The 25760-nt window shown below is 47.7% G+C and overlaps 1 protein-coding gene across 4 annotated transcripts in view; it reads right to left on the bottom strand.

Annotated features, from left to right (window-relative positions):
* Window positions 1-25760, bottom strand: part of FERMT2 (FERM domain containing kindlin 2) — a 56008-nt gene that overhangs the window by 10609 nt on the left and 19639 nt on the right. For 2 of the 4 annotated variants that reach the window (XM_071745162.1, XM_071745161.1), the window contains exons 2-9: window positions 24562-24795; window positions 10449-10583; window positions 6357-6389; window positions 5653-5878; window positions 5147-5249; window positions 4764-4871; window positions 3448-3582; window positions 1276-1325 (exon numbers count right to left, since the gene is read on the bottom strand). In XM_071745162.1, coding sequence (XP_071601263.1) covers window positions 1276-1325; window positions 3448-3582; window positions 4764-4871; window positions 5147-5249; window positions 5653-5878; window positions 6357-6389; window positions 10449-10583; window positions 24562-24795 — 1024 coding nt within the window. The remainder of the gene's footprint in view (window positions 1-1275; window positions 1326-3447; window positions 3583-4763; window positions 4872-5146; window positions 5250-5652; window positions 5879-6356; window positions 6390-10448; window positions 10584-24561; window positions 24796-25760) is intronic. The other 2 variants (XM_071745163.1, XM_071745164.1) reach the window with 1 other exon arrangement.

Below are 25760 nucleotides of genomic sequence, written 5' to 3' on the forward strand. Positions count from 1 at the left end.
GGGTTTCTGGAAGTGAAATAACTGCCTGACCCTCATTTTTTAGGAGAAAATGTCAATTCTGAGCTTCCCCCCTGTGACAGGATGGCCTCAAAGCTCAGGCTTGCACCAGGTGAAGAACCAGCAGCTTCTCACTGCTCCATCTCCTGTCCCACCACCTGGCTCTCCAGTTTGCAAGCCATTAGCTCCCTGAGTCCTGCCTAATTTTATTGGTAAATAAGCACTTCAAGGGAAAAAGCACATTTTTTGGTTGCTTGCTTTGGGGGGGGAGGGGAGGAGAACCCCACTCAGATGCAGGGCACAGGCTGAAGCCCTAAAACTTCCCCCCATTTAAGACAGACCCCAAGCCCAGAAGGATGTGGAGCTGTTATTAAATTCACCTTCAGAGAGGGAAAAAGGATTTTTCAGAACAGAAGCAGCAAGTTCTGACTCCAGCACCAATTCATTAATAAAATAAAGGCTTGTTCCAGAGCTATTTCACTGCCTGCAGCTTTTTTTTTAATATATATCCTCTAATGATGCTGTGAAACCTCACCATTATTTCCCATTTCCAGAACTTTCACCATCACCCTGGCCACAGCAGGCAATAAAATGCAGAAGAGGGTGGTGGCTGCCAGAATGTTACTCCAAGCCCAGACGCTGCTGTTCCAGGTTTTCACATCCAAGTCAAAATAAAATGAAAAAACAAACAAACCCTAAATCCTGAGTGAGCTGGGAGAGGAGCAGAGTCAGCTCAACCTGCTCCTTTTTGGCAAGGAGAGGGCAGATAAACAGGGATCCCCTTCTGCTTATAATTCATCCAACCTCTTGCAAACCAGGAGAAGTATTTAAGCAAGCAGTTTTTTATCCTGGTTTTAGGATGTTTTGATTCTCTCCTGGGCATTGATTGAGTTAGGGAAATATTTTCATTCATTATGTTAGAGAAATAATTAATTGTGTGTTAGTGAAAGAGCACACGCTGCTGGCTGTGGGATGCAGCAAAGCTCTGCTGGAAGAATGGGTGGAAAAACCCATCTTTAAGAACTCAATATTGAGTATTTCAAGTAGTGTGAAATACCTGGTGACTGCAGGATAACAAAGGACAATATTTTAATAGCAAGAGAGCTGTGAGCTGTGGGGTCAGGCAGCGATTGCTGGGTGCTGGCTTTTCCCAAGTGATAATGTGCAGCAAGATCATAAGGCCAGGAGATTAAAAAATAATAGATATTAGGCAGCAGGACCATTCATTATTCATAGATATTACCATTTGCACCAGCACCTCTTCCCAGCAGCACTTACTTGAAGACTTTAATGTAGTCGGCGAGCTCTGGGATGGAAGTGATGTCACCCTGGAAAGGAAAAATCATTCCCACTGATCCCTCTCTCCCGGTGGATCCGGGGGGAGAGGGATGCTCTGCAGAGGAGGGAGGTGGTGGCAGCTTCCCCAGACAACATCAAGGGCTAAAGGTTTATGAAAATGTTCTTAGGAAGCCCCCAAGCCAAGGGGAATGATCAGGTTGAGCAACCTGGTGGGATGTGTCCCACTCCCCAAGGGTTGGGTGGGATTTAGGTCTCTGCCAGCTGTGATTCTGTGATCCCCTGCAAGCAGAGAAAAAATATCTCCTGCCCAGAAGTGCTCTTAGGAAAGCAAAGGATGAGGTTTTTCTTTTTCTTTCAGCAATTCCTGTTGGTGCTGGAGGCAATTCCCACCCCCCAGGTCACCAGCACCAGCTCCTCTTCCCACCGGGGTTTTTCTCCTCCCTGAGTTATTTCCTTCTATTCCAAACAAAAGGAGATGCTGCTCTGCTCATCCAGGATAAAACTTTCTGACACCCTAGAAAGGTTCCTTCTCCCCACCCCACCAAGTTTGTAAAATATTGAGTTTATCTTCACATTTTTCACGAGCAAAAAGACAGAGGGGGGGGGGAAGCACTTGGCAATTCCCACGAGCTCGAAGGAAGAGGGGTTTCAAAGGACAGCAAAGGCAGCTCCAGCAGTAGTGAGACAGTTTACTTTTCCATCCACAGTGAGCAATGCTGTTTATAGATACCCCGGGAGGGAAAAAAATGCAGAATCTAAACAAACAATCCAGTAATTGCCCATTATCCCTATTCAATTACTCGACTGCAGCTGGAAATGGCCACTGCGAGCGAGACCGACGGAAAGGGATGGAGTGGGGGGGGGGTGTCTGGGGTTTTTTTTTGGTTTTTTTTTTTTTGATGAATCATTGTCATCTTTGCTCCTATCTGGCAGGGAATGTTCCTTAGTGCTGTGCTGCAAATGTGGGTTTGCAAAGAAATGATAAAAGATGCTTGGGCTCTGAAAAATTGTCATTATTTTTGTCGCCCCAAAGCAGCAACTGGTTAATGTCATGTTATAAATGCTGCTAAGGAGGGATGGTAACTTCTAAAAGACCCTTTGTAAACACTTCAAAAAAATTATATGAAGTGTAAGACTGGAAAAATTTCAAGGGGTTTAGGGTTTGAAACAACTTAAAATGAAACTCAGAGATGGTATAAATGTGCAAAGTGCCTGGAAAAGCTTTGTTGTGCTCAGCCTGACTGGACCTACTCCTTTTTCTGTGGGTTAGTTTTTTGGGCTGTTTTTAAAGGTGGGAAACCACTATTAAAGCAGCAAATCAGGAAAAAAAAAAATCATTAAATCCTCTAAAATACAGTCAGAGCTCACTCCAGGTTGAAACCCAGCAGAATTAACACAGGGTTTCCTAAGCTTAAGCTATTTCTGAATATCATGGCAGCTCTTTTCAGCACTGCCAAACTTTGCCATGAATTATAAATAGAGGAAGGGGAACCTCTGGATGAAGAATTCAGCATTTTGGAAAGTCAGCCTCGAGAACAAAACCCAAATAAAATCTAATTTTGTTTTCCATTATTTCACCTGGAAGGTGGCTTAGTGCAGGGGGGTGTTCAGTAAGATCCTGACTCCTCCAAGACTTCTCCAGCACCATTTGGTCTTATGGTCCCAAGAGGAAAAATCCAACATTGTACCTGGCTCTGCAGCAATGTGGAGCTGGCCCTGTGGGTTGGGGTGAGCTCTCCCTGCTAAATTAACTGCAGACACCCCAAAAATAGAAGGTGAACTGAAGAAGCCTTTGGTTCAACACCTGCTCCAAGAGGTTTTTATGCCACGCTGGGCTCAGAGCAGAGCTCCAGCTCAGTGCTGGCCCCATGCTAGATGCTGTCTGGGGTCCCCACCCACCAAAATCACCCCTTGGGATTAAAAAAAATACTATATTAAAGAAAATATTACTGGGATCTGTCCTTTGTGTTGCTTCACTGGACTGTGGGCAACTCATGCTGTACGAGCAGAGGTAGAAACAAGGGGAGAAGAAGGAAATGCCAAAGGTTGGTTGGGTGCCTGGAGGAATTCCCAGCTTGGGGTGATGATTCTTGCCTCAGGGCAGGACAGGACACAGAAGCCACCCCATTCCCAGCTGCCTGTCCCCCTCACCAGGATCGTCGACGTTTTCCCCCCTTCCAAAGTGATCTCCAGATCCGAGAGCGCCGCATCCACCTCATCCACGTCCTTGTCACTGTTGTTCAGGTGGTTTTCCGAGGACATGATGGAGAGTTTGTTGATGTGGTACTGCAAGGCAAGGCACAGCATTTCACCAGGAAGCTCCTGCCAGCCCCTGGCTCATCCCGACGTGGCCGTGGCGATCGGGAAACTGGAGCTGTGCCCACCCACTGGGTGCTGAGGCCACTCGAGTCAGGAATGGCCAACTTGGCTGTTTTTATCCCAAAGAGTCAGTCAGACAATCCCTGAAGGACCCACAGGGCCAAGCTGCTCTTGACACAGCATCACAGGCTGGCTGAAGGTGGAAGGAAGCTCTGGAGGTCACTTGGTCCAACCTTCTGCTCAACCAGGGCCACCTTACAGCCCTTGCCCAGCCTCATCTCCAGCTGGCACTGGAGCATCTCCAAGGATGGAGAATCCACAACCTCTCTGGGCAACTTCTGCCAGTGCCTGGTCACCCTCACAGTGAGGATTCCAGAGCTGCATCCCCAGCAGGGTGAGGGAAGGGATTGTCCCCCTCTGCTCTGGGGTATTAATGTCTATTTTTACTCCAAAAAATGAAAACATCCATAAAAATCTCACCCCAGGGGCAATGCCCAACCCACTCTGGACTGCTAGGAGAGGCAAACTGAGTCTTTATATTCCTGTTTTCTCTTTTATTTCCTAGGAGGGGCTCAGGGAGGAGATGGCCCTGCCCTTGCTGGGGATATTTCTGCATCCTACAGCGACGAGGAGTGCCAGACCACACGTAGCAAATGGTCTGCCATCCCTCTTCCAGAAGTCAATATCAGGTGTAGTGTTTATGCCAAATCACACCGAGGCTTTCATAAAACTGATAAATAAATAGTTCTGGGAAAGCCCCAGATTATCACCAGCTGCCTGGGGGGGGGCAGAGAGCCAGAACCACACAGTTCAGGAACCTTCTGTACTCACTGGAGGTGGAGGGGGGTGGCTTAAGAAAGCAAGCTAAAAGATAAAAATGTATGGTAAAAAGAAAGCCAAGTTGTTTTTCGTGAGAAATAATCAGCAGCAAATATTTAAATTGCCTAAGAAGCTCGAGTGAGGTTTAGGAGATGGGAAATGATCTGACTTCTACCAGCAAAGCTCCTACCAAAGACACAATGAGGCTTAAAGCAGCACTTCCAGCCCATCTCACTTGAGGTGTCCATCCATATTCATCACTAGAGAAGCCTGCCAAGCTTTTAAATTTGAGCTTAAGGAGAAAAGCAGCATCTGGGGCTGTCTCCTACCTGCAGAGCTGCAAACATCATCATCTCCTCCTCCGTGCACTCGATCTCCTCCAGCAGGATAGCCCACTTGGACTGCTCATAGAGCTGGTTGATCCTGATGGCATCATACTGCAGCAAAAACACATCAGGGTTGTGAAAAATAGATGTGCCCAGCTCAAGAAACCCCCCCTGAATCTCTCATTTCACTGCAATGCTTCAATCAAGAGTTAAAAAACCCTCTGGCACCGAAGCAGAATGGCTCTGAAAATCCCTTCCAGGATTAGCAAGACCAATTCTCAACACGGTGGAGGATTTACCAAGATGAAAACCCATCAGAGAGAGAGAGAGACCCTTTGTTCAAAGCCCTTGACTGCAAGATGCAAGCAAAATAAAGAGCTCTGTACCTTTGGATTCAGGTCAAAAAAGCTGTAGTACTTGAACCGGAGCAGCAAAGCTTCGTTTTCTTTCACCTCCTGCTCCATAAGAGATCGGGATGAATCCAACCAGCTGTGAATTGCCAACAGGGGGATAACACACACAAAAAGCTTCAGCAAAGTCATAGAATCCCAGATTGTCAGGTGGGAAGGGCCCCCAAGGCCCATCTGCTCCAACCCTTCTCAGATTCTTGTTTCTCTGAGATGTCTCAGCACCCCCTGGAGCTGAGACTTCAAACTTTCCAGAGTGGGGGAATCCCCCCCTTCCCCTGGGAGACCATTCCAAGCTCTGACTGTCCTCATGGGGAAACATTTTCCTCTGGTGTCCAATGGGAATCTCCCCAGGATTGTGCCCATTGCCCCTTGTCCTATCCAGGTCATGGTGATGCTTTCAAGGACACATAATGCAAAAAAAGAAAAAAAAAAAAGAAAGAAGGAAAAGGAAGAAGAGCAGAAAAAGGCAATCCTGAACTCACCCTTGGTTGATTTTGGCTTTATCCAGCAGTGCCTGTGGCTTATACATTTTTGCTAAGGACTCTGGGGAGGTGATGGGCTGGCTGACAGCCAGGATGCCTGGGTTGCCCTCTGACAAAGCACTGTCCCCAAACCAGGCTGAGGTGGGTGACAGGGGACTGCCATCATGGGCATCATAGGTTGGTGTCATCGTTTTGCTGTACAGTCCAGGGCTTGAATAGATGTTTCCTACCAGCAAGAGGAATCAAAGCCAAGGGTTAGTATCCAGCCAGGCCCTGCCTGCTCCCAACCAGCTCAACTCAGACACAAACCCGAAGCCAGTGGATGAAAAACCTAAAAACCTTCCCTTTTTATCTCTTTTATTTTCTTAACCACTTTCCTTTCCCCCGGGCTGCTGGTTTTCCCAGGAAAAGCTGCCCCTCTCTCTCAGCTCTCCTCCGAGAGCAAAACTTGATGGAAAACCTCATTCCAGCCCCAATTCCATGGGGGAAAAAGGTGTAAGAGTCTCCCAGGTTGGGAAACTCCTTCCCTTGGGGTTTCTGGGGGCACCTGGGACCCGAACGGCCCCCGACTTACCCGTGTTACCTGTTGCTTAAAGATTTTGGAAGTCAAAAGTTTTTTTTTTAGAGGAGCAGGAAAATAAACTAAGGGTTCAGCCAAAGAGACCAGAGGCAGAGGGCAAAAGTCCTACTGAGGTGGAGCTCACCTTTGACGGGGCCGATGTAAAGAATATCGGTGCCTATAGAGGGGAGAGAAAGGAGGGAAGTGAGAAGGTGAGAGAAAGTCACTGGGAGGGTAGGAAAGGACAGAAGCCAAAACTTCTCTTTTTTTAGAAGGAGGCAGAAGAGCTGAGGTGAGGTTTCACCACCCAAACGGAGCGTGGGCAGCAGGAGGTGGGCAGGCAAAGCAACCACCCAAGTGACTCTGTGGTTATTTGCTTCCCCTTCCAAGAACCAGGCAGGCAGAGCAAGGTGGAGTTCCCCAGGTGGGGAAAAAGCTTTCTGAGGTTGCCACAGAAACTGGGTATTAAGCTGCCATTTGGTGTGGAGCTGATGCCCAGGCACACGGTGCTCCCAGCTTTTTAAGCTTTGCAGGCTCAAAGCAAAAAAAAAAAATAAAAACCAAACCAGCAATGACCAAACCCAACTGCAAAGCCAGCCCCCTCCCCCCCCTTTTAAAATTAAAATTAGAAATATAAAGAGATTTAAGAGGACCTGGCTAAGCAAAATCAGCCCTATCCATCTCCCAGGAGCATTGATTTTCAAGTTAAGAATAGAAAATCTGGATTTTCAACAGGTGGGAGGTTCAATGACTGAATCCTCATGTCAGGAATTCCACCTCAGGAGCTCAGCAGCATTCTGCTGGGCATAAATCTGCCCAGCAGCACCTAGAAGGACCAAGAAAAGTAGGGGTTTGGGGCACGAGTTGTGTCCTTTTCAAACCACCAGCCTGTTCAGATGTGCAATAAATCCCAGGTGGCCAAACTCTGCCTCCAAGAGCACCAGTAAGGGTGGTGGGAGCTGTGGCAGAGATGCCCCAAGCAAGGTTTTCTGTGCCTCCTCCTGAACCACCCCCTCCAGTCCCTCACTCCATAGGATTTCTCCTTCATGAGAGTGCAAGAAATCTCCAAAAGCTGAGCTAGGAAAAAACCTACCACCAAAACAAGAGAAAAACCTTTGCCAACTCTAATTTTTTTGGGCATGGGTATCTCAAGGAGCAGTGAGAAGGGTTTGAATCAGCAGCAGCAGCCAATGGCAGCCAGCATCTTGCTTAGGAAACTTAAAATAATACAGAAACATCCTCTGAAACTGCCCAACAGGATGGAAAATAGCTGTGAAAATCATCCATCACCACCAAAGAAGAAAACTGCCAGGATGCTTTTGATGTTCCTGCTGGTTTTGCTGGCATCCCAGGCTGGATTAATGACCCAGGGGAGCAACAAGCCCCATGGTCACTTGCTGTCAAACAGAGCCAGCAAACCAGGCATGAGCAAAAAAGCACCAGAAATGGCCAAGGGATGGAGATATCCACCTCCAGGATATCTCCTGCAGGTGTGCTGGGGGTGACTTCCCAGGTATTAGACTTTGGGAGTTGGATTTGATGATCCTTATGGTCTCTTCCAACTTGAGATAATCTGTGATTAAAGCAGCAGGGATGTGCTCTGCCCCTGGACAGCAGTGCAAGAAGAACCAACACTAAACCACCATCACCATCCAGAAACCACAGCCCAAAAGATGCTCTTATTTTCTCTCTCACAGCCTCCAAGCCTCAACCTTCCCATGGCTCAAGCAAACGTGGGGACAGTAAATCCTCCATGGGCCAATATTCCCTTTGGCCAAGAGGGTCAATGGTATCCTGGGGGGCATCAGGAAAAGTATGTCCAGAAGATCCAGGGAGGTTCTCCTCCCCCTCTACTCTACCCCAGTGAGACCACACCTGGGATACTGGATCCAGTTTGGGGCTCCCCAGTTCAAGAGAGACAGGGGAGAGCTCTGAGGGTGCTGAAGGGACTTGAGCATCTCTGCTGGGGAGAAAGAGTGAGAGCCCTGGGGCTGTTCAGCCTGGAGAAGAGAAGGCTGAGAGGGGATCTCTGAATGTCCATCAATAGCTGAGGGGTGGGGGGCAAGAGGAAGGGGCCAATCTCTGCTCAGTGGTGCCCAGGAGTAGGACAAGGAATAATGGGGTGAAGGGAGAACAGAGGAAGTTCCAGCTGAAGCTGAGGAGAAACTTCTCTGCTGGGAGGCTGAGGGAGCCCTGGCCCAGGCTGCCCAGAGAGGTTGTGGAGTCTCCTTCTCTGGAGCCTTTCCAACCCCCCCTGGATGTGTTCTGTGTGTCCTGCCCTGGGGGATCCATGCTGTGGATCCATCCTTGAACTGGAGCAGCTCCAGAGGTCCCTTCCAATCCCCAACATTCAATGATTTTATGATTTGATTAACTGAGCCAGCAAAAAAAATCCCACTTCTTGCCCCAAATCAGTTTTCCCATGGCCATCTCCCCTCACTCCTCATTTGGAAGAGCAATCCTTCCCCTCAGATGTTCCCCTCACCACCTTCTCCAAACATCTCAAACATCTCAGAAGAAGCTTCCCTTCAAAAACCTCCCTGCCTGAGGCAGGCAATGTCATGGAAAGTTCCAGGTAAAACAGTGATAAATTTGGCTAACTTGTAAACAAGTGAGCACAGGTCTTCTGCTGGAAAAGTGTTGGGCAAGATGTCCTGTGGGTGTATCCTGCAGGGATTTAAATGGTTTCATTGCCAGGGATGAGGTGCTCAGTGACCAAACCTGCCCAGCACTTCCACCCTCACAGAAATGAGCAGATCCTGGAATGTGAACTCATTTCACAGAGGCTTTCAGCTCACCAACTGATGCTGGAAACAGTTTATTCAGATGAAACCTCTGACTTCTCACTGATGACCCCAACACCAAGCTGGCAGCTGCAGTCATCAACTCAGAGACAAAAGCAATTTCATTCACAAGGAAAGGGAAACCAGCAAGACCATTCAAAGTGACTCACTGAAAAGACCAATAAATAATTAAAATAAAAGCCTCTCTTTTGCACACCTTTTCCCCAGAGCAGCCCAAGTACTTCCTATTAACCTCACCGAGATGCTCTCTGTGAAAAACACTTTTGGAAGGGCTGAGTAGGGACTTTAAAGATGAAAATGCCAAAGGAAAATGAAAATTGACTGGAGCCTTGCCCAGGGAAACCTCCTCGAGCCAGGACTATCCCAGAAGTATTTTTAAGTCACTCAGAGGAGAAAGAGTGAGACTGGAGCAAAAGAGGAATTATTTCTCATTTGCTGCAAGACCTGTGCTGAGATTTTGCTGTGGAGCATCACAGACCCCTTCTTCTTCCCAGAGCTACCAGTGGCATTAAACACTGCACAACCTTCACATGTCCTTCAAACCAATTAATGAAAACTTACTGAATTCCAAGACTTATTTCTAATTTTTTTTTTTTAAATTAAAGCTGCCCTGCTTTCTTCTCATCACTGGATTCAAACCCAAGAACTCTGGCAACCAGACACTTCTCTCCTGCCTGGCAGCACACATCCTTGCACCTTTCTCCACGAGTCCATCTGGGCTAAAATGCTCCCAGTTGACCAACTTCATGGTTTTCAGCTCCTGCTTTGCCTTCCAACACCAGAACTCCAAAAAACTGTGGAGCAGAGCTGAAACATCCCTCAAAAAATCACAGCATCCCTCCTGGATGCCACCACCAATCTGCTGCCTGTGGCAAGAGCTGCTCTCCATCAGTGATGTCACCCCACCAGTGGGGTTTTTTTGTAGCATTCCAATCTACAGCTACACCCTAACCACCAAGGAACACGAATGCAACTAATAAAGCAAAAGAAAATGTGTTATAATAAAATATATTTCTATTTTGCTGGCTTCTCGAGAAGGAGTAGGACGGCAGCACTGCCTAAACCACACCTGGAATCTGACATTAGGAATGATTTTTCCATTTAACTCCTTTCCTAATAGGGTCAAGAAACCTCTCAGTCACACAATCTGAGTGTTCAAGTGGTCACACGTGGCTTCTGCTTTTCATGTGACCAAGGTCTGGCACTTTTCTGCTCCCCGAGATGCGTGACAGCTCCAGGCATGCATCTGTGCCCCTGTGCCCCAGTGCTGGAGGATTTGTGGAATATATTTAGGTTCTGTGCACACAGATTTTAAGGAATCAAGTCAGATTGATCCTTCTTCATCATTTCCCCCCCCATAATTTCATTATTTGTTTGCCACCTGCCCACCCCATCCCTCCAAGCCCATCCCCACAGAGCAAGCCTTGGCTCACCAGACCCCGGGGTGATCAGGGGACCCTCCAGCTCGAAGGCATCATCCTCACATTGATCATCCAACTTCTTCTTTTTTTTCTTTGATGGATCTCTGGGTTTCCTCAAAAGGGAGAGCTCTTCTGGATGCCTGATGTCTGGGGAGAAAACGGGACCACTTGAAAAAAGGCAGGGTGGAAAAAAAAAAAAACCAGGGGAAAAACCCAGGAACATCCTTCCTTTAGGAACAACATCCAGCAATGTGCAAGATCTCTTTTTGGCTGGTTTTCCTGCTTTGCAATGGATAAAAATGAAGTTGAGAACATTTTCCCTGGAAGCCTGTTGGAAACAAGCATTGTCCTTGGCTGGAGAAGTCAGAGAGGAGTTGGACAAGAGGCAGAAGTTTCCAGGCAGGGCAAACACAAAGCACTGCTGGACCCTGCCACAGGGCTTGGTACCATTCCCACCCATCTTCTTAAGTATAAACATATAAAAATATAAATACAATGATAAATATACATACAAATATAAATAAAAATAAATATCTATCTATCCATCATCAGATAAACACCAATTTAGGCACCAAAACCACTTCCACGGAGCAAGCCAAGATTCAAGCCCTTTATTTATTTACTTACCAGACTGGAAATTTCAGTCTCTACTGAAAGGCACCCACTTTTTAAAAAAGATCTTGGCCAAAATGTTGACTTTTCACAGCAAGTCTCTCTCCTTTCCCTGCTCTGAATAATTTTAAACCCATGTTATTGAAAATAAAGGGCATCACAGTGGGTTTGTGTTTTAGACCATGAGAGTATGGGGGTGGCTAATGGAAAAAAAGAAGATTTTTAGGGCCATTTTCCACAGAGATGGCACTTGGGGTGTGGTTCTACCTCCTGCAGTGGTTTCCAAGGGGGAAGGAGCTTTCCAGGAAAAGTGGAGCCCAGCATCCATCACACCATGGAGGGACTGGAGGGAGCCTGGAGTCCCTTGCTGGTGCTGTGAAAAACCAAGAAGGGAGAAAGAAAAACCTTCATCTGCTCTGAACTGTCCTGGAAAAGCATTTATTTGGGCATGAAGCCATCCTGCTGTGACAAGGAAAAGCTGCAAAAAAGGTTGGAGAGCTTGGAAATACAGCTGGGATGAGAAAAAAGGAGACCAAGGGTCTGGGGAGACCTCAGAGCACCTTCCAGTGCCTGAAGGGGCTCCAGGAAAGCTGGGGAGGGACTGGGGACAAGGGCAGGGAGGGATGGGATCAGGGGGAAGGGTTTCCAGATGGAAGAGAGATGAGAGGTGAGGAAGAAATAGTTTGTTGTGAGGGTGCTGAGCCCCTGTGCCAGGTTTCCCAGAGAAGCTGTGGCTGCCCCATCCCTGGCAGTGTCTCAGCCCAGGTTGGATGGGGCTTGAAGCAACCTGGGCTGGTGGGAGGTGTCCCTGACCATGGCAGGGGGTGGCAATGGAGGAGCTTTAAGGTCCTTTCCAACCCAAACCAGTCTGGGATTCTGTGACTGAGCCTGGAAGGAAAAGCTTCAGAGCTCTGCTCCAAGGCTGGTTGTACATAGTCAAGTTCATGCCCTTGTGTTGTTCCTAGCTCTGGTTTTTTGCATCTCTTGGCCCAAAATGCTCAGCAGCAGGGAGAGGGGCGAAGCTCTGGCTTTGGGATTCCCTAAGGAAAGCAGCCACCAGTCCTGGAGATGGAGGAGATGGAGCTGCACTTTCCCACCAAGAGGGTCACTGAACAAGACACAAAGTCATGAAGCTCAGAGGAGAAGTTACAGGGCTTGAGGAGAGCCCTGTTCATACCCCTCCATCACCAGCCTTGCTGTGACATTTTGGGGGAATCTGATTTTTGGATGGATCCCACAAGCCCTGGTCTTCCCGAATCCTGGGTCTCCCATCCCAAACCATCACCTGGCCCAGCTTTGATGTACACTTTATTTCTACTTATATATTGAAAATCATTGTATTTCTTTACTGAGATAACCTTTAGAGAATATTCATAATTTTTCTGTATTTATATCTAAGCTTTATGTACTTCAAGCTTTCATTTAACCCTGATTTATCACCACCATGGACACATCATCCTCATGCTAAACCCCATCCCCTCACCCCCTCACCACCAGCTCCTTTTTCACTCTGCAACCTTTTTGCCCATTTCTAGCCACAAATCCCCAGCACACAAACCCAGACAGCCCTTTGCATTCCCATTTCTCCCAGCCAACTTACCTCATGGAGCAAAAATCTGCTGGGACAACCAGGGTCAGGCACAAGGGACACCAGGCAGCACAGCCTAAAACGAGGAGTTCCCCGGGTATTTTTTGCTCACAAGATTTATCCTCTGCTGTTTATTTATGGTGCATTAGCAACTGATACAACCTCTCAGCTGAAACCATTCAGAGAGGCCCAAGAGAAGGGCTCCAGGCCAAGCTCAGCTCCTGAAAGCAATCTGCTGGAGATGGCCCAGAGCTTGACCAGCTGATTCCCAACCCACTTTTTATAATCCCTCAGTTGCTCAAGACTCTGGGTTACAAAGGAGAAGGGAAGTTTTACAGCAGCTGCTTCCCAGCTTCTGGCTGAGGCAGAGGCATCCCAGGGATGCTGGAACATCCCTGCAGCTTTCCTGCAATTTCCCTGCAGCATCCCTGCTCCCCTGCAGCATCCCAGGAATCCCAAAGCATCCCTGCTTCCCTGCAGCCTCCCTGCTTCCTTGCAGATGCCCTCCAGCTTCCTTGCTCCCCTGCAGCTTCCCTCCTTCCTTGCAGCTTTCCTGCAGATTTCTGGCTCCCCTGAAGCATCTCAGCAATCCCAGGGCATTCCTGCTCCCCTGCAGCATCCCTGCTTTCTTGCAGCTTCCCTTTTTCCTTGCAGCTTCCCTCCTTCCCTGCAGATTTCTTGTTTCCCTGCAGCATTCCCACAATGCCAGAGCATTCCTGCCCCCCTGCAGCTTCCCTCCTTCCTTGCAACTTCCCCACAGACTTCTTGCTTCCCTGCAGCATCCCAGCAATGCTGGAGCATCCCTGCTCCTTTGCAGCATCCCTGCTTCCTTACGGATTCCCTTCAGCTTCCCTCCTTCCTTCCAGTTCCCTGCAGCCTTCTTCCTCCTCTGCAACATCCCAGCAATGCCAGAGCATCCCTGATCCCCTGCAGCATTCCTTGCAGCATTCCTTGCACCATCCTTGCAGCTTCCTTGCAGATTCCCTGCTCCCCTGCAGCTGAGCACATTTCCCACTGATAAGCCACAAATTTCTCTCTGCTGGACATATCACCCTCTCTCAGCCTTTACAACTCCCCCCCCAGAAGCCAACTGAGGGCTGGAGGGGAAAATCAGAGCAAAGCCAGGGTGCTAAAAAGCAGCAAAGCAGCAAGAGTGCCACTGGGCTGATTTCCCACCCCAGAAGCAGCGAAAAAGCGAGGAGCAACTCTGCACGTTCCCATCTGTCATTAAACTGCTGGGGAAAAAAACAAGTTTGCTGCTGGTTATGATTAATAAGTGTCCAAAGCATCTTAAAACATGCTCTGAAGAGAGCTGGGCTTGGCAGCTGGGGTGGATGGAGCTAAAGCAGAGCCTGGCCCAGGCTGTAAGGGCTTACAGATGGTGGGGCTCCAGTTGATTGGAAACTGGGACCAGGAACCAGTCCAGAGCCTCAGCCTCTGTTTTCTGGTCACAAGAGAAAGATCCTTAAAATGACCAAGTGGTGCAAAACAATTAAAATACTTTATATAGGTTTGGGCTTTTTAGCTTTCCCCTCTGCTCTGCTCTGCTGAGACCCCCCCTGCAGTGCTGGGTCCAGTTCTGGGGTCCCCAAGGCCAGAAGGAGCTGGAGGTGTTGGAGTGAGTCCAGAGGAGGCCCTGGAGCTGCTGGGAGGGCTGGAGCAGCTCTGCTCTGGAGCCAGGCTGAGAGAGTTGGGGGTGTTGAGGCTGGAGAAGAGAAGCTGCAATGGGGAGACCTTAGAGCACCTTCCAGTGCCTGAAGGGGCTCCAGGAAAGCTGGGGAGGGACTGGGGACAAGGGCAGGGAGGGATGGGATCAGGGGGAAGGGTTTCCAGATGGAAGAGAGATGAGAGGTGAGGAAGAAATAGTTTGTTGTGAGGGTGCTGAGCCCCTGTGCCAGGTTTCCCAGAGAAGCTGTGGCTGCCCCATCCCTGGCAGTGTCTCAGCCCAGGTTGGATGGGGCTTGGAGCAACCTGGGCTGGTGGGAGGTGTCCCTGACCATGGCAGGGGGTGGCAATGGAGGAGCTTTAAGGTCCCTCCCAACCCAAACCAGTCTGGGATTCCAGTAAGCCCCATTGCACCTGGAGGAGCCCATAGGCCAGAGCTGTTCACCAGGAGTAAAACACCTCAGGGTTTGACTTCAGCCCCAAATTCCCACTTGAATCCCTCCAGTAACTCTTTCCATCCACATTTTCCAGCTGAAGCCAAGCTGCTCCTGCCACAGGTCCCTCTAAAGGAAAAATGGCCAGTGAGATGTGATTGGACCAGGAGAGGTGACCTTCTATGATGCTACGTGGACAACAGTGACTAAAATCTGGTCCAAAACCATTTTTAAAGCTGGATCTGGCCAGAAACCATTTGCATTTTGACATCTCCAGCCCAAGCTAACCCAGCTCCAGCCAGAGCTGAGCCCAAACACTGCTGCAGCTCCATATCCTGGCAGAAAGGTTTCATCAAATTTAGGGCATCTTTTGCCCAGAGGGGTGGTAGAATCATTCCAGGTCAGGATGAATGGGGCTCTGAGCAACCTGATCTGGTTGGAGATGTCCCTCTCACTGCAGGGGGGTGGGTTAGAAGACCTTTAAAGGTCTCTTCCAGCCCAAAGCATTCTGTGATTCTATGACTTTACCAAGTGAAGGCAGAGAGAAGCACCCACGTCTCTGTTTCACAGGTGGCATCTCAAAAACACATCCAGGAATGAGGCTTTCAACCTCCCAGAGAAATTTTTTCCAGCTGTAGGACAAAGCCATTTTACCCCCTGCAGCATCTTCCCATCCATCTGCCTGCCAGAGGCTCCTTGTGCCTCTGCTGTCTCCTGCTGAAGATAAATCCATGGGGTTTTCTTTGCCTGGATAATCCCTCCCTCCTCACCCAGCCCAGCTCTGCCTGTTTCTCTCCCACTCAGAAACAAACAGCAGAACAAGGATGAAATCCTCCATCTTCACAGCTACCCCTAGAAAACTGGCTTTAAAGGAAAATATCCTCCTGGCAGGCTGTAAAATCCACATTTTCTGCACCAAGCAAACCTTGCAGCTGCTGCATCTTTAACCACCAAGGTGTTTTGTGGTGGGGAAGCAGCTGTGGGCAGAGCTGGGACCCAAATCCACATGGGGAAAAAAGGGGATGTTGCTGCCTTGTCCTCATCTAAGATTTGGGATCTTCAGCCCCTTCCCAGAAGGGCATAGGGGACACTCTGGGACTGTTTGGGTGCTCCAAGGGATGGGCTCTCACTCCATAATCCCAAGATTTGTGGTTTTTTATATCACAACACAGTGAGGTGGGGTGGAAGCATGGTCTGAGCATGCAGCACCTTCACCCAAAAATGAAACTCATGGGAATTCACACCAGTTTCAAGATTCTGTATTGATATCTATGGAAAATTCATCCTCCAAAGAAGCTCTCAGCATCCTTTTTCCACCCGATTTCTGGCTCCCTTAAAAGCACAGAGGGATGGACAGCCTGGGTAGCTCTTGAAACAGAAAAAGTCCATAATTTTCCTTGTGGGACAGAGAGTATTTAGGGGGAAATCCTCTCTTTAATGCTGACCCAGCTCCCCACCATCAGGAAAAGTGGTTGGAAAGGGGACATCTCTGCGTTGCCTTGAAGCAATGACTCAGATAAATTACAGCCTCTGGGCATCACTGGGACAGTTCTTAGAAAAATGAGACCTCAAATCCTGTTTCAGACTTGGAAAAAAAAATGAAAACAATATGTATTTTTTTTCTCTGGAAGGAGTGAGTTCAGTGGTTCCTGGTGTAAGTTTACAGAATTGACTTTCTCACTTTCAACATAAATTCACTTGAGAGCAAAGTTCTGCAAAACAGGCCAGAGGCAAAAAAAGAAAAAAAAAAGAAGAAAAAAGAAAAAAAAGAAGGAAAAGAAAAAGAAAGAAAAATATTTATGTAACTTTTGAAGTGCCTGGAGATAAGAGCATGGTTGTACAGGACTCTGGGCAGTATCTGATGGTGGAACAGGTCCTCAGCAGAGTTTACTAGGTTTATACACCCACCTACATTCAGAACATTTTATTATGGGTTCTTCAGCTGCCTGGTTGCTTAAATATTTATTTGGGTAAAAGCCAAGTTCTCCACTGGCTGCCCTGGGCCATGTGGCTAAGTCAGGACATCCTGCAAAGCCTCCTGAGATGGGTGCCATGGGTGCAGACCAAACTGGGGCTGACCCTAGCAGGGCTTGTTTTTTTTTTTTTTCCAGAGCTTTCCCCAACTCAGCATGGAAAATCCAAGTGGCTGTTGACTTGTGGAGCCATGACCTCCAAAAGCACCCCAAAAAAATGGGGTTTGCAGCTGTGTGACCCAGAGCCCTAATCAGGAACCACCAGGCAGGAGCCAGGAGGAGGGAGCAAGCAGAGATGGAGACAAGTGTTATTGCCAGGCTAATAAAAAAAAGCAGAAATTAAGAATGACAGAATCAACAAACTCTGAATGTTTGGATGGTTTTTTTTTTCCCCCCACAAGTGGGATGAAATCCCCAGACTCTGGTTCTCTGGATGCCTCTCTGAGCACAGCCAGCACTCCCCCCCAGCCTTGCCCCTGAACTGCAGCTGAAATCAAATTCAACTCAATTAAATCAAGCTCCACAACCAAGAGGAAAAAAAAAAATAAAAAAAATCCACTTCCACCCTCCACGTCGGACCATAAAGAGCAATCAGTGCAATCTCAAGGAAGGAGGTGGCCTTTGCCAGCAGCTCCTAATGTCTTCAGGATGAAAGTCTATTTAAAGGGGCTCTGTCAACAGCAGAGTAAGGATGAAAAAATTCACTGACTCACTCAGTGACATCCAACCTGATGCTTCTCAACACGCAGAACAGGGGCTGGGGCTGGGGAGGAGGGTTTTTTTCTTGGGGGGGGGGGAGGGGAAGGAGAAAGGGGGAGTATTTTTTTCCACTTTGCTCACTTTGCAATTCAATCTCGTTCTTTTTGCTTCACCTTCCAGCCTGTCTGGATCCTACAGAGGGGCTGCAGCTGAATGCAGGCAAGCAATAAAAGAGGAAAAGAGCAAAATGAAGAAGTTGGCAGCAGCAGAGTTGGGCCTCGCTGTTTAAAAAGCTGAGTACATTGCAATTTGGCTGCCTCTCTAAATGGTAAGATTTCCTTCCACACCCATCCCCTAGACATATTTAGAAATAGCTGTGCTACTGCCAAACCTCTCTGCTGGTAGCAGCAAACCCTTCCTCAGGGTTGCACTGGGTCTGTCTCCACTCCAGTCCACCAGCACCATCCCCAAGCATCTTCCTGCTGCATCCCAAGGCTGTTGTCAGAAGATGTTGGTGTCTTCCCCAAAATAAACCCCCTGAGATGCTCACATGCTTCTATCAGGACTCTCTTTCAGCCCCAGAATCCCAAAATGGTTTGGGGTTGGAAGGGACCTTAAAGATCATCTGGTTCCAACCCCCCTGCCATCCGCTCCAACTAGCCCAGGTTGTTCAAAATCCTCCCATATCTGTCAGAGGGGCATGAAAGAAGGAAAAAAAAAAAGGTTTTGAAGAGGTTTGCAATGCTGATGAGTAACTCTGGACAGATTTTCCACCTGGAAAGCATCTGTGCTGGAGCTGCCTCCGTGTGTTAAAGGGAAAGGGAAAGGGTAGAGCCCTGGGAATGTTGCACATCTCCAAGTACCAAAGGGTTTTAGTTTTGGAAAATAATAAAAAAAAAAAGAAAACAAGAAAAAAAAAAAAAGAAAACAGCAGCTTTTTATAGAAGTTTTTTTGGCAATGGAGGGCGTGGAAATATTACAAATACTTCAGAAGTCAGAGGACATTCTGTACTGGAGCAGGGACCATTTATAAAGAAGGAAAAAAAAAAAGGTAGGGTCGTATTCAGCATCCAGACTGGTGCTGGGTGTCTGCTGGCTGGGGAGGGGTTTGCATCCCACCGTGCCCAAATGCCACTGTCACCTCATCTCAGGCTGTTTGGTGGCTGGAGGCAGCACTTTGGTATTTTGGGGTGGGGTGAGGTGAGGGCAAGCAGCTCATCCCCCCCCCAGGGCTCCCTGCATCTCCTCCTCCAACCCTCCAAGCTCATCAGGATGGGAGCCCCCTTACCCTGGGCAAGAGGGATCCCAATTTTCCCTCATCCCCAGGGACTGGAGTGAGCTGGGTAAGGGACCCTGTTGGATTCAGGATGCTCCATGGACTTTTGTTTTCCAAAAGAGATTAATTCAGAGCAAGTTCTTTGAGGAATTTGAGGCAGGAGCTGGGTGTGATGCCTCACCAGCTTCTGGGGAAGAAAAAAATACCAGACCTGAAGGGAATTTCTTCCTCCTGCCCAGCCTCAGGGTGGGTAAGGGAGGGATTTGTAGTCACAAATTTTGGAGAGCTTCCTCCCAGGGCTCCCTTCTCCCAGCTCCAGAACCACATCCTCCTCCCATCCCGACCAGGATAACTCCCAAATCTTCACCACCAGAGGAAGAGAAGAAGGATGCAAACTTTCACAGCAGCAACACCAGGGCAGGAAACACCAAGACATGGGAAAAAAACTTCCCACTTGTATCTCACTGGGTGCTTTTCCTCTCCCATGTGCACACACAGCAGCAACAGATCCTGCCTGGAGTCTCCCACTTCTCCCAGGACACATGGAAAAAAAAAAAAAATAGAGGCTGGAGCAGGAGAAAGGGGATGATGTGAAGAAGCAGCTTAAGGGAATGAGCAAAGTGTTCGTGGTCCTTTCCAACCCAAACCATTCCATGATTTCATGATCCTGCTCTGGAATCAAACAAAGCTGTTGTGGAGGAAAGGAGGATATTTTTCTGCTTGTAGGATGATGGGTTAGCAGGAGCCCTCAAGGCAACTGCTGAGGAACAGAGGATTTTTCTTCTTGTGGTTATCAAAGAATCATAGAATGGTTTGGGTTGGGAGGGACCTTAAAGCTCCTCCATTGCCACCCCCTGCCATGGTCAGGGACACCTCCCACCAGCCCAGGTTGCTCCAAGCCCCATCCAACCTGGGCTGAGACACTGCCAGGGATGGGGCAGCCACAGCTTCTCTGGGAAACCTGGCACAGGGGCTCAGCACCCTCAAATTAAGGAATTTCCTCCTCATGTCCAACCTCAATCTCCCCTCTCCAAGTTTTAACCCATCTCCCCTTCTCCTCTCCCTACCCCCCATGTCCAAAGCCATCCCCCAGCTTTTTTGTGGCCCTTTCAGATATTGGAAGGTTGCCAGAAGCTTGGGTCAGGTCAGTTGGAGCTCTGCAGTGCAGCCACATCTCCTGTCTCCCCAGATCCCTCTTTCCAGTGAGGATATTCCCACCCACACCAAGAAAGTGCTGACTGCAGCCTCATCCAATTCCCCACATGGGTTTGGTGGGATGTCTCCTGGGGAGGAATATCCCCTCAGTGGGACAAAGAGAGGAGAGAAGCTTCTGGGATCCCCACAAGCAGTGCCTCATCCCACCCTCCTCACTGCTCCCAAAGCCATACTCCAGCTGCTCTGATAAGAAAATCATTAAAAAAAAAAAAAGAGAAAGAAGCAAACTTTTACTTTCTCTTTCTCAGGTCTTTAACTGCAGATCAAAGCTGCCCTTCAGGCCAGCAATGCCTGCCAGCAGCTGCTCCTGGGCAGACTTCCAGGACAGTCTTTGGGTGAGGGCTGCCCATCCCATCCCATCCCATCCCACCCTGCTCCTCTCCTCCTGCCTCCTCCTGCTGCAGCCAGGGTCAATCCCTGCTGTTAACCCTCCCCATCTCTTGCTGTGGGAATGGAGGAGCTGCAGTCTGGGGAGGAGATTGCTTCCTTTTTTGTTTGTTTGGTTGGGTTTTTTGTTTTTCAGCTTCACATGACCTCCAAGAAAGAGAGGGATGTGCTCTGGCATCTTCCCACAGCCACCTCCAGGATGCCCCCAGAGAGCTGCCCTGTGGAACAACCTCACTCTCCACAGGAATTTTTGGTGGGGGTAGGACTTTCTCTACAGGTTTGTAGGGAGAGGACAAGGAACAATGGTTCAACACTTGAAGAGGGGAGATTTAGATAAGACATGAGAAAGAAATTCTTAATTTGAGGGTGCTGAGCCCCTGTGCCAGGTTTCCCAGAGAAGCTGTGGCTGCCCCATCCCTGGCAGTGTCTCAGCCCAGGTTGGATGGGGCTTGGAGCAACCTGGGCTGGTGGGAGGTGTCCCTGACCATGGCAGGGGGGTGGAAATAAATGATCCTTAAGGTCCCTCCCAACCCAAACCAGTCTGGGATTCTAAGAGCAGAGACTTTTCTTCATAAAGCAACACTGATCCACAACAGGGACACCTCAGGCTGCAATTTAAAAGGAATACAAGGAAAGACACAACCCTAAATCACTCACCCCAGCATGTTCCCTGCTTGTGTGCAGAGGGTTTTGTGAATGTGACCAACTCCAGCCCTGGGAGCAGGAGGAATTACTTACATTACTCATTAATCACACCATATGCTAAAATTAGTGAAGTGTGTAATTAAACACTCCAGGGGTAAAGACAGCAAACACTTACAGCCAAAATCCCAGCAACTCACAAGCACTGACACTGCTCCAAGCTGCACTGGCCCCAAACTTGAGAAACTGAGGGATTTTCAGTGGCAAAAACTACACTGTTAGGGCAGAGAATACTTGTCAGGCTGCCCAGGGCAGGGCTGGAGTCCCCATCATCCCTGGAGGGGTTTCAGAGCCCTGGGGATGTGGGGATGAGGGACATGGGGCAGGGGTGGCCTTGGCACTGCTGGGTTATGGTTGGACTTGATGATCTTAAAGGGCTTTTCTAACCAAAATGGTCCTGTGATTCTGCTTCTTTCCTCTTCTGCCTTAAGATATCTCCTCAGTTTTCCATGAGGAGACAGTCAATGGGATTAATTTGGGGCTCCCCTGCCCTGTTCAGAGCCAACCTGTTCAGAGATGCTGCAGGGAGAAGGTAATGGGGAAAAATAGGGCAGTGTGGGCATTAACCTGGGGGTGGGAGGGGAGAAAACCAAACAGGGATAGAGGCAGGTGGGGAAAAACATAATACCACAGCCTGCAAGACCCCAAGGGAGGGTTTTGTTGGAGGAAAAGCAAAATGCAAGTTCCCCAAGCTGGGACGAGCCCCCCCCCCCCTTACAGCAGCTCTGATTTTTGGCAGGCACTGAGGTGTGGGCAGACATTCCCCACACCTCCCAGGAACGACAGGAACTGTGCAGATCCAACACAACCCCAGAAGCAGCAGCCCCTCTCACCCAGCACACACAGGACCTCCTGGCTTGGATCAGCTCCTGTCCCATCAGCAGTGGCAGGACAAGTGTCTGAGCCCAGAGCAGCTCCAAGGGCAGGGATGGGGGAGGAAGGGACAGGAGGTGACCAGGACTGGCATGGGATGCTTTGGTGTCTGCCCCATGGAGATTTTGGATCATATATATATATATAACCATATATATATACATATGAATAGATGTTCATATATATATGAACTGAGATCTCTGTGGGACAAACATCAAATCATACAGATTTATGTGTGTCTTCCCACTGGGAAGCTCTTCTCTGGACCACTGAGGCATCTGGACACCTAAATTATATATATATGTATATATATATGTGTGTGTATATATATAAAGCAGTATTTGGACACATAATTTTAATATTAAATATATATATTATTTATATAATATAGATTATGCGCATAATCTATATTATATGCAACATATAAAATATACATCTGTAAAGTATATTGAATATATAAAAGTTGAAATATATATTGCATGATATTGTTCTATACCATATATTATTTCATAATAATGCATATTATATATTTCATACACTATAAATGATATTATACTATATCATATAACATCCCTTATATATAATATAATATAATATAATATAATATAATATAATATAATATATCATACAGTATAATGTAATATTACATATCATATAGTATATACTATATACAATATAGTATATACTATATATTCTATATTATGTTATATATTATATGTTATATGTTACATGTTATATAAATTATTTTATATATTACCCATTAAATATTATATATATATTATATATTATATAGTGTTTAATGTTATGTTATACTACAGTACATTATATTATATACTATTAATTCTATTGTACTATATCACATGGCAGGGGGGTTGGAAGCAGATAATCTTTATGGTCCCATCCAATCCAAACCATTCCATGATTCTAAGATAAGATATATATGATACATAAAACCAATGGGATTTGGACACCTCTATCCCAATCACCTCTGTGGTTCAGGGCAGAGCTTCCCAGATCCCCACATCCCATCCCCTCATCCCTGGAGCAGACACTGAGCAGATGTGGCTGCTCTTCCCCTCAGCTCTGCTGAACATCTGGCTCACAGCAAACACCAGGACAGGAGCTCAACAAGATTTCACAGCTGTATCCAGCCACATCCTTTCTGCCCATCCCCAAAAGCAGCTCAGCCTGGGAAGTCCCTAAAAAAAAGAGGAGTGAAGTTCCTAGCAAAACTCTTTGCTTCCCCCAAAACCACCAATATTGATGCCAGCGGGTTGGATGCCACGGGGGGGGGATGGAAATCAGAATGACCCTGGAGAGATGCACGTCCCCTCCCAGCCACCCCAGCACCTTTTTCCCCTCTCCCACATCTTTAATTATTAACAGCACCCCCTGGGTTGCTCAGGAATACACCGAGAGGAGAAGGAAAAGCTGCTTCAGGCCCATGTAAGGTTCTGAGAGCTCGGTGGTGGTGGTGGAAGCTCTGGGGTGATGTGATTAACTCCATCAGAATTTCCTGAGGTGACTCAGTGCCAGAAGGACTCACCAGATGCCCCTGACCTCACTGTCCTGTGTGACATTAAAAACAGCAACGGGAGATGGGATGGGGAGGGGGGTTAGGGTAGGGAAGCAAAAGCAGCTGGGAAATAATGCTGCCTATAAAGCCTTTTCTATTTGCAGGAGAAATTGCCCGATGTGTATATTTAACAAACAAACAAACAAACAACAAAACAAGCCAGGAAAGAAATGGAAAAGACTGGTAACAAACTTTATATACTGACCAAAGCACAAAGGTGGCAGAGATTTAACCACGTAAGCACAGCTCCTCCAGCCTCACAAAACAACTGGGTCAGCCAAGAGTGGCCCTGGCTGCTTTTGTTTTTTTTTTTTTTTTTTAAGAGCAGAAATAGGTTTTACTACAGCAGAGGTCAGGTTGCAGGCTCCTCTTGGAGGGGAGCAAGAGGGAAGGAGAGCAGGATGGAGCTGAGTGCTTATTTGAGCTCCTCAGAGTGAAATTATCATCTCCTGGAGCTCCTCAGAGTCAAGTTACCACTTTCTGGGGTGTTTTTTTCTTTTGGGGGGGGGGGAGGGGGAAGATTTAGGGTTCTGGGATAAAAAATTTATAAAGAAGCCCTGTGCACCTGGTAGCAGATGATCCAGCCTTTTTTCCAGGGCTTCTTCTCAACAAGGGAAAAGATCGTGAAGAGGAGGTGGGGAGGAGAGAGGGAGACTCAGTTCCTTCCCTCCCCCAGACAGTTTTACAGCAAAGCATCATCACTTAATCTCTAATGTGATTTTCCACTGGAGAAGAACCCACAGAGCTGGCAGGTTTCCTGTCTCAGGGTTTGTTGTCTCATCTCATGCATAAATACACAGAAAAAAAAAAAAAAAAAAAAAAGATTTACGACGCAAGACCAGCAGCTTCACCTCGCCTAAGACAAAGCTGAGAACAGCTTTGCTACCAACCAGAATCCAGCACAAAACCCATATTTTTTGTGAAGTTTTCACTACGATTTAAATATTTACACATAAAAAATTAGATTTGCAAGGGGAAAGCAGCAGATACCCACACTGCTTGATGCCCAGGTGACCACTGGGTGTTTGCAGCTGGCAAACAACATTAACTTGCTAAGTCTGGGAGGAACACACACTCTGAAGGAAGGAGCCAACCCAAAAGCTGACCTCCCCATTTGCTACTTACTGAACGTTTTGCAGATGTCAGAAACAGCCTTGAAGACCCTGTCTGAGAAGTTGACTTTCACCTTGACATATTTCATGTTGGGCAGCTGGAGGCGAAGCAGCTTGTGCTGAGGTGTGAACTGGAGCTTGGCATCAGCCTGGATCCCGTATTTGTCCAACGTCCAGTGTGTTTTCAGGAGCCAAGTTTTCTTCTTTTCCCACCACAGTGCATGATCTGACCAGTCCTTCTTGACATCTACAACAAAGAAACCATTTTACCACTTTAAAACCAGGATTAGCCTTCAAAAGACAAAAGCTGAAGTTGAAATGAGTTTCACCATCGATCCAAAAACGCTGCAGCCCTTTTCAGACACAAATAACTGCCTGGACTCAATAGCAGTCAGATAAAAGTAGGAAAGAACACAAAAGGAATAAGGATGAGATCCAATGTGTCCATGGACCACAAAGCCTGGCAGCAGTGAAGCTGGAGGATGAAGCCAAGCGGGTCACAAATGACCCAACACCTTCTCCAGCAGGGATTTTGCACAGATTTTTTTTGTTAGTTATCAGTTCTTGGGTTTATCCCTCTCTGGATGTGTTGGATGGTGCTTGGAGCTACCTGGTCTAGTGGGAGGTGTCCCTGCCCATGGTAGGGGGACAGAACTAGATCCTGAAGATCACTTCCAACCCAAAGCAGTCTGTTATTCCATGATTCCCCACCCTCACCATGTAGGACACCTGAAGGTGAAGGACAGAGTCCAGTCACCCAGCCACACACAGAAAGCAGAACCAGAAGGAGGTCTGAGAGAAGAATTCAACAAGGTGTCTTCTCCAGGTCTTCCAGTTTCTACAAATAAAACTGGAAAATTCCCAAATGAAACTGAAAGTGACATCCCAAAGGAACAACAGTGCAAATCCCAACAGCTGCACCTCCCTTCCAGCAGGAATGCAACCACGGGGTCTTTGAAGATCACATCCAAGCTTCAAAGCCTTTGAGGAACTAAAGCATGGTGCTAACTCCAAAAGACAACCACTCTGCAATATTTTTCACTTGGATTATTTTTCCCTGACATCTCCCCACAGCCTCTGCCATTCCTGTGGAGCATCTTTCCATCTGACAACCACCAACGGGCATTAATGGTGCAGGAGAAAAGGATGGAGAAGGGGATGCTCCAGGTGCTGAACCTGCATTTTACAAAGCTCTGCTTATCCTAAACCCTC

Source organism: Heliangelus exortis, chromosome 5, assembly GCF_036169615.1.
Source record: "Heliangelus exortis chromosome 5, bHelExo1.hap1, whole genome shotgun sequence".
NCBI classification, from domain to species: Eukaryota; Metazoa; Chordata; class Aves; order Apodiformes; family Trochilidae; genus Heliangelus; species Heliangelus exortis.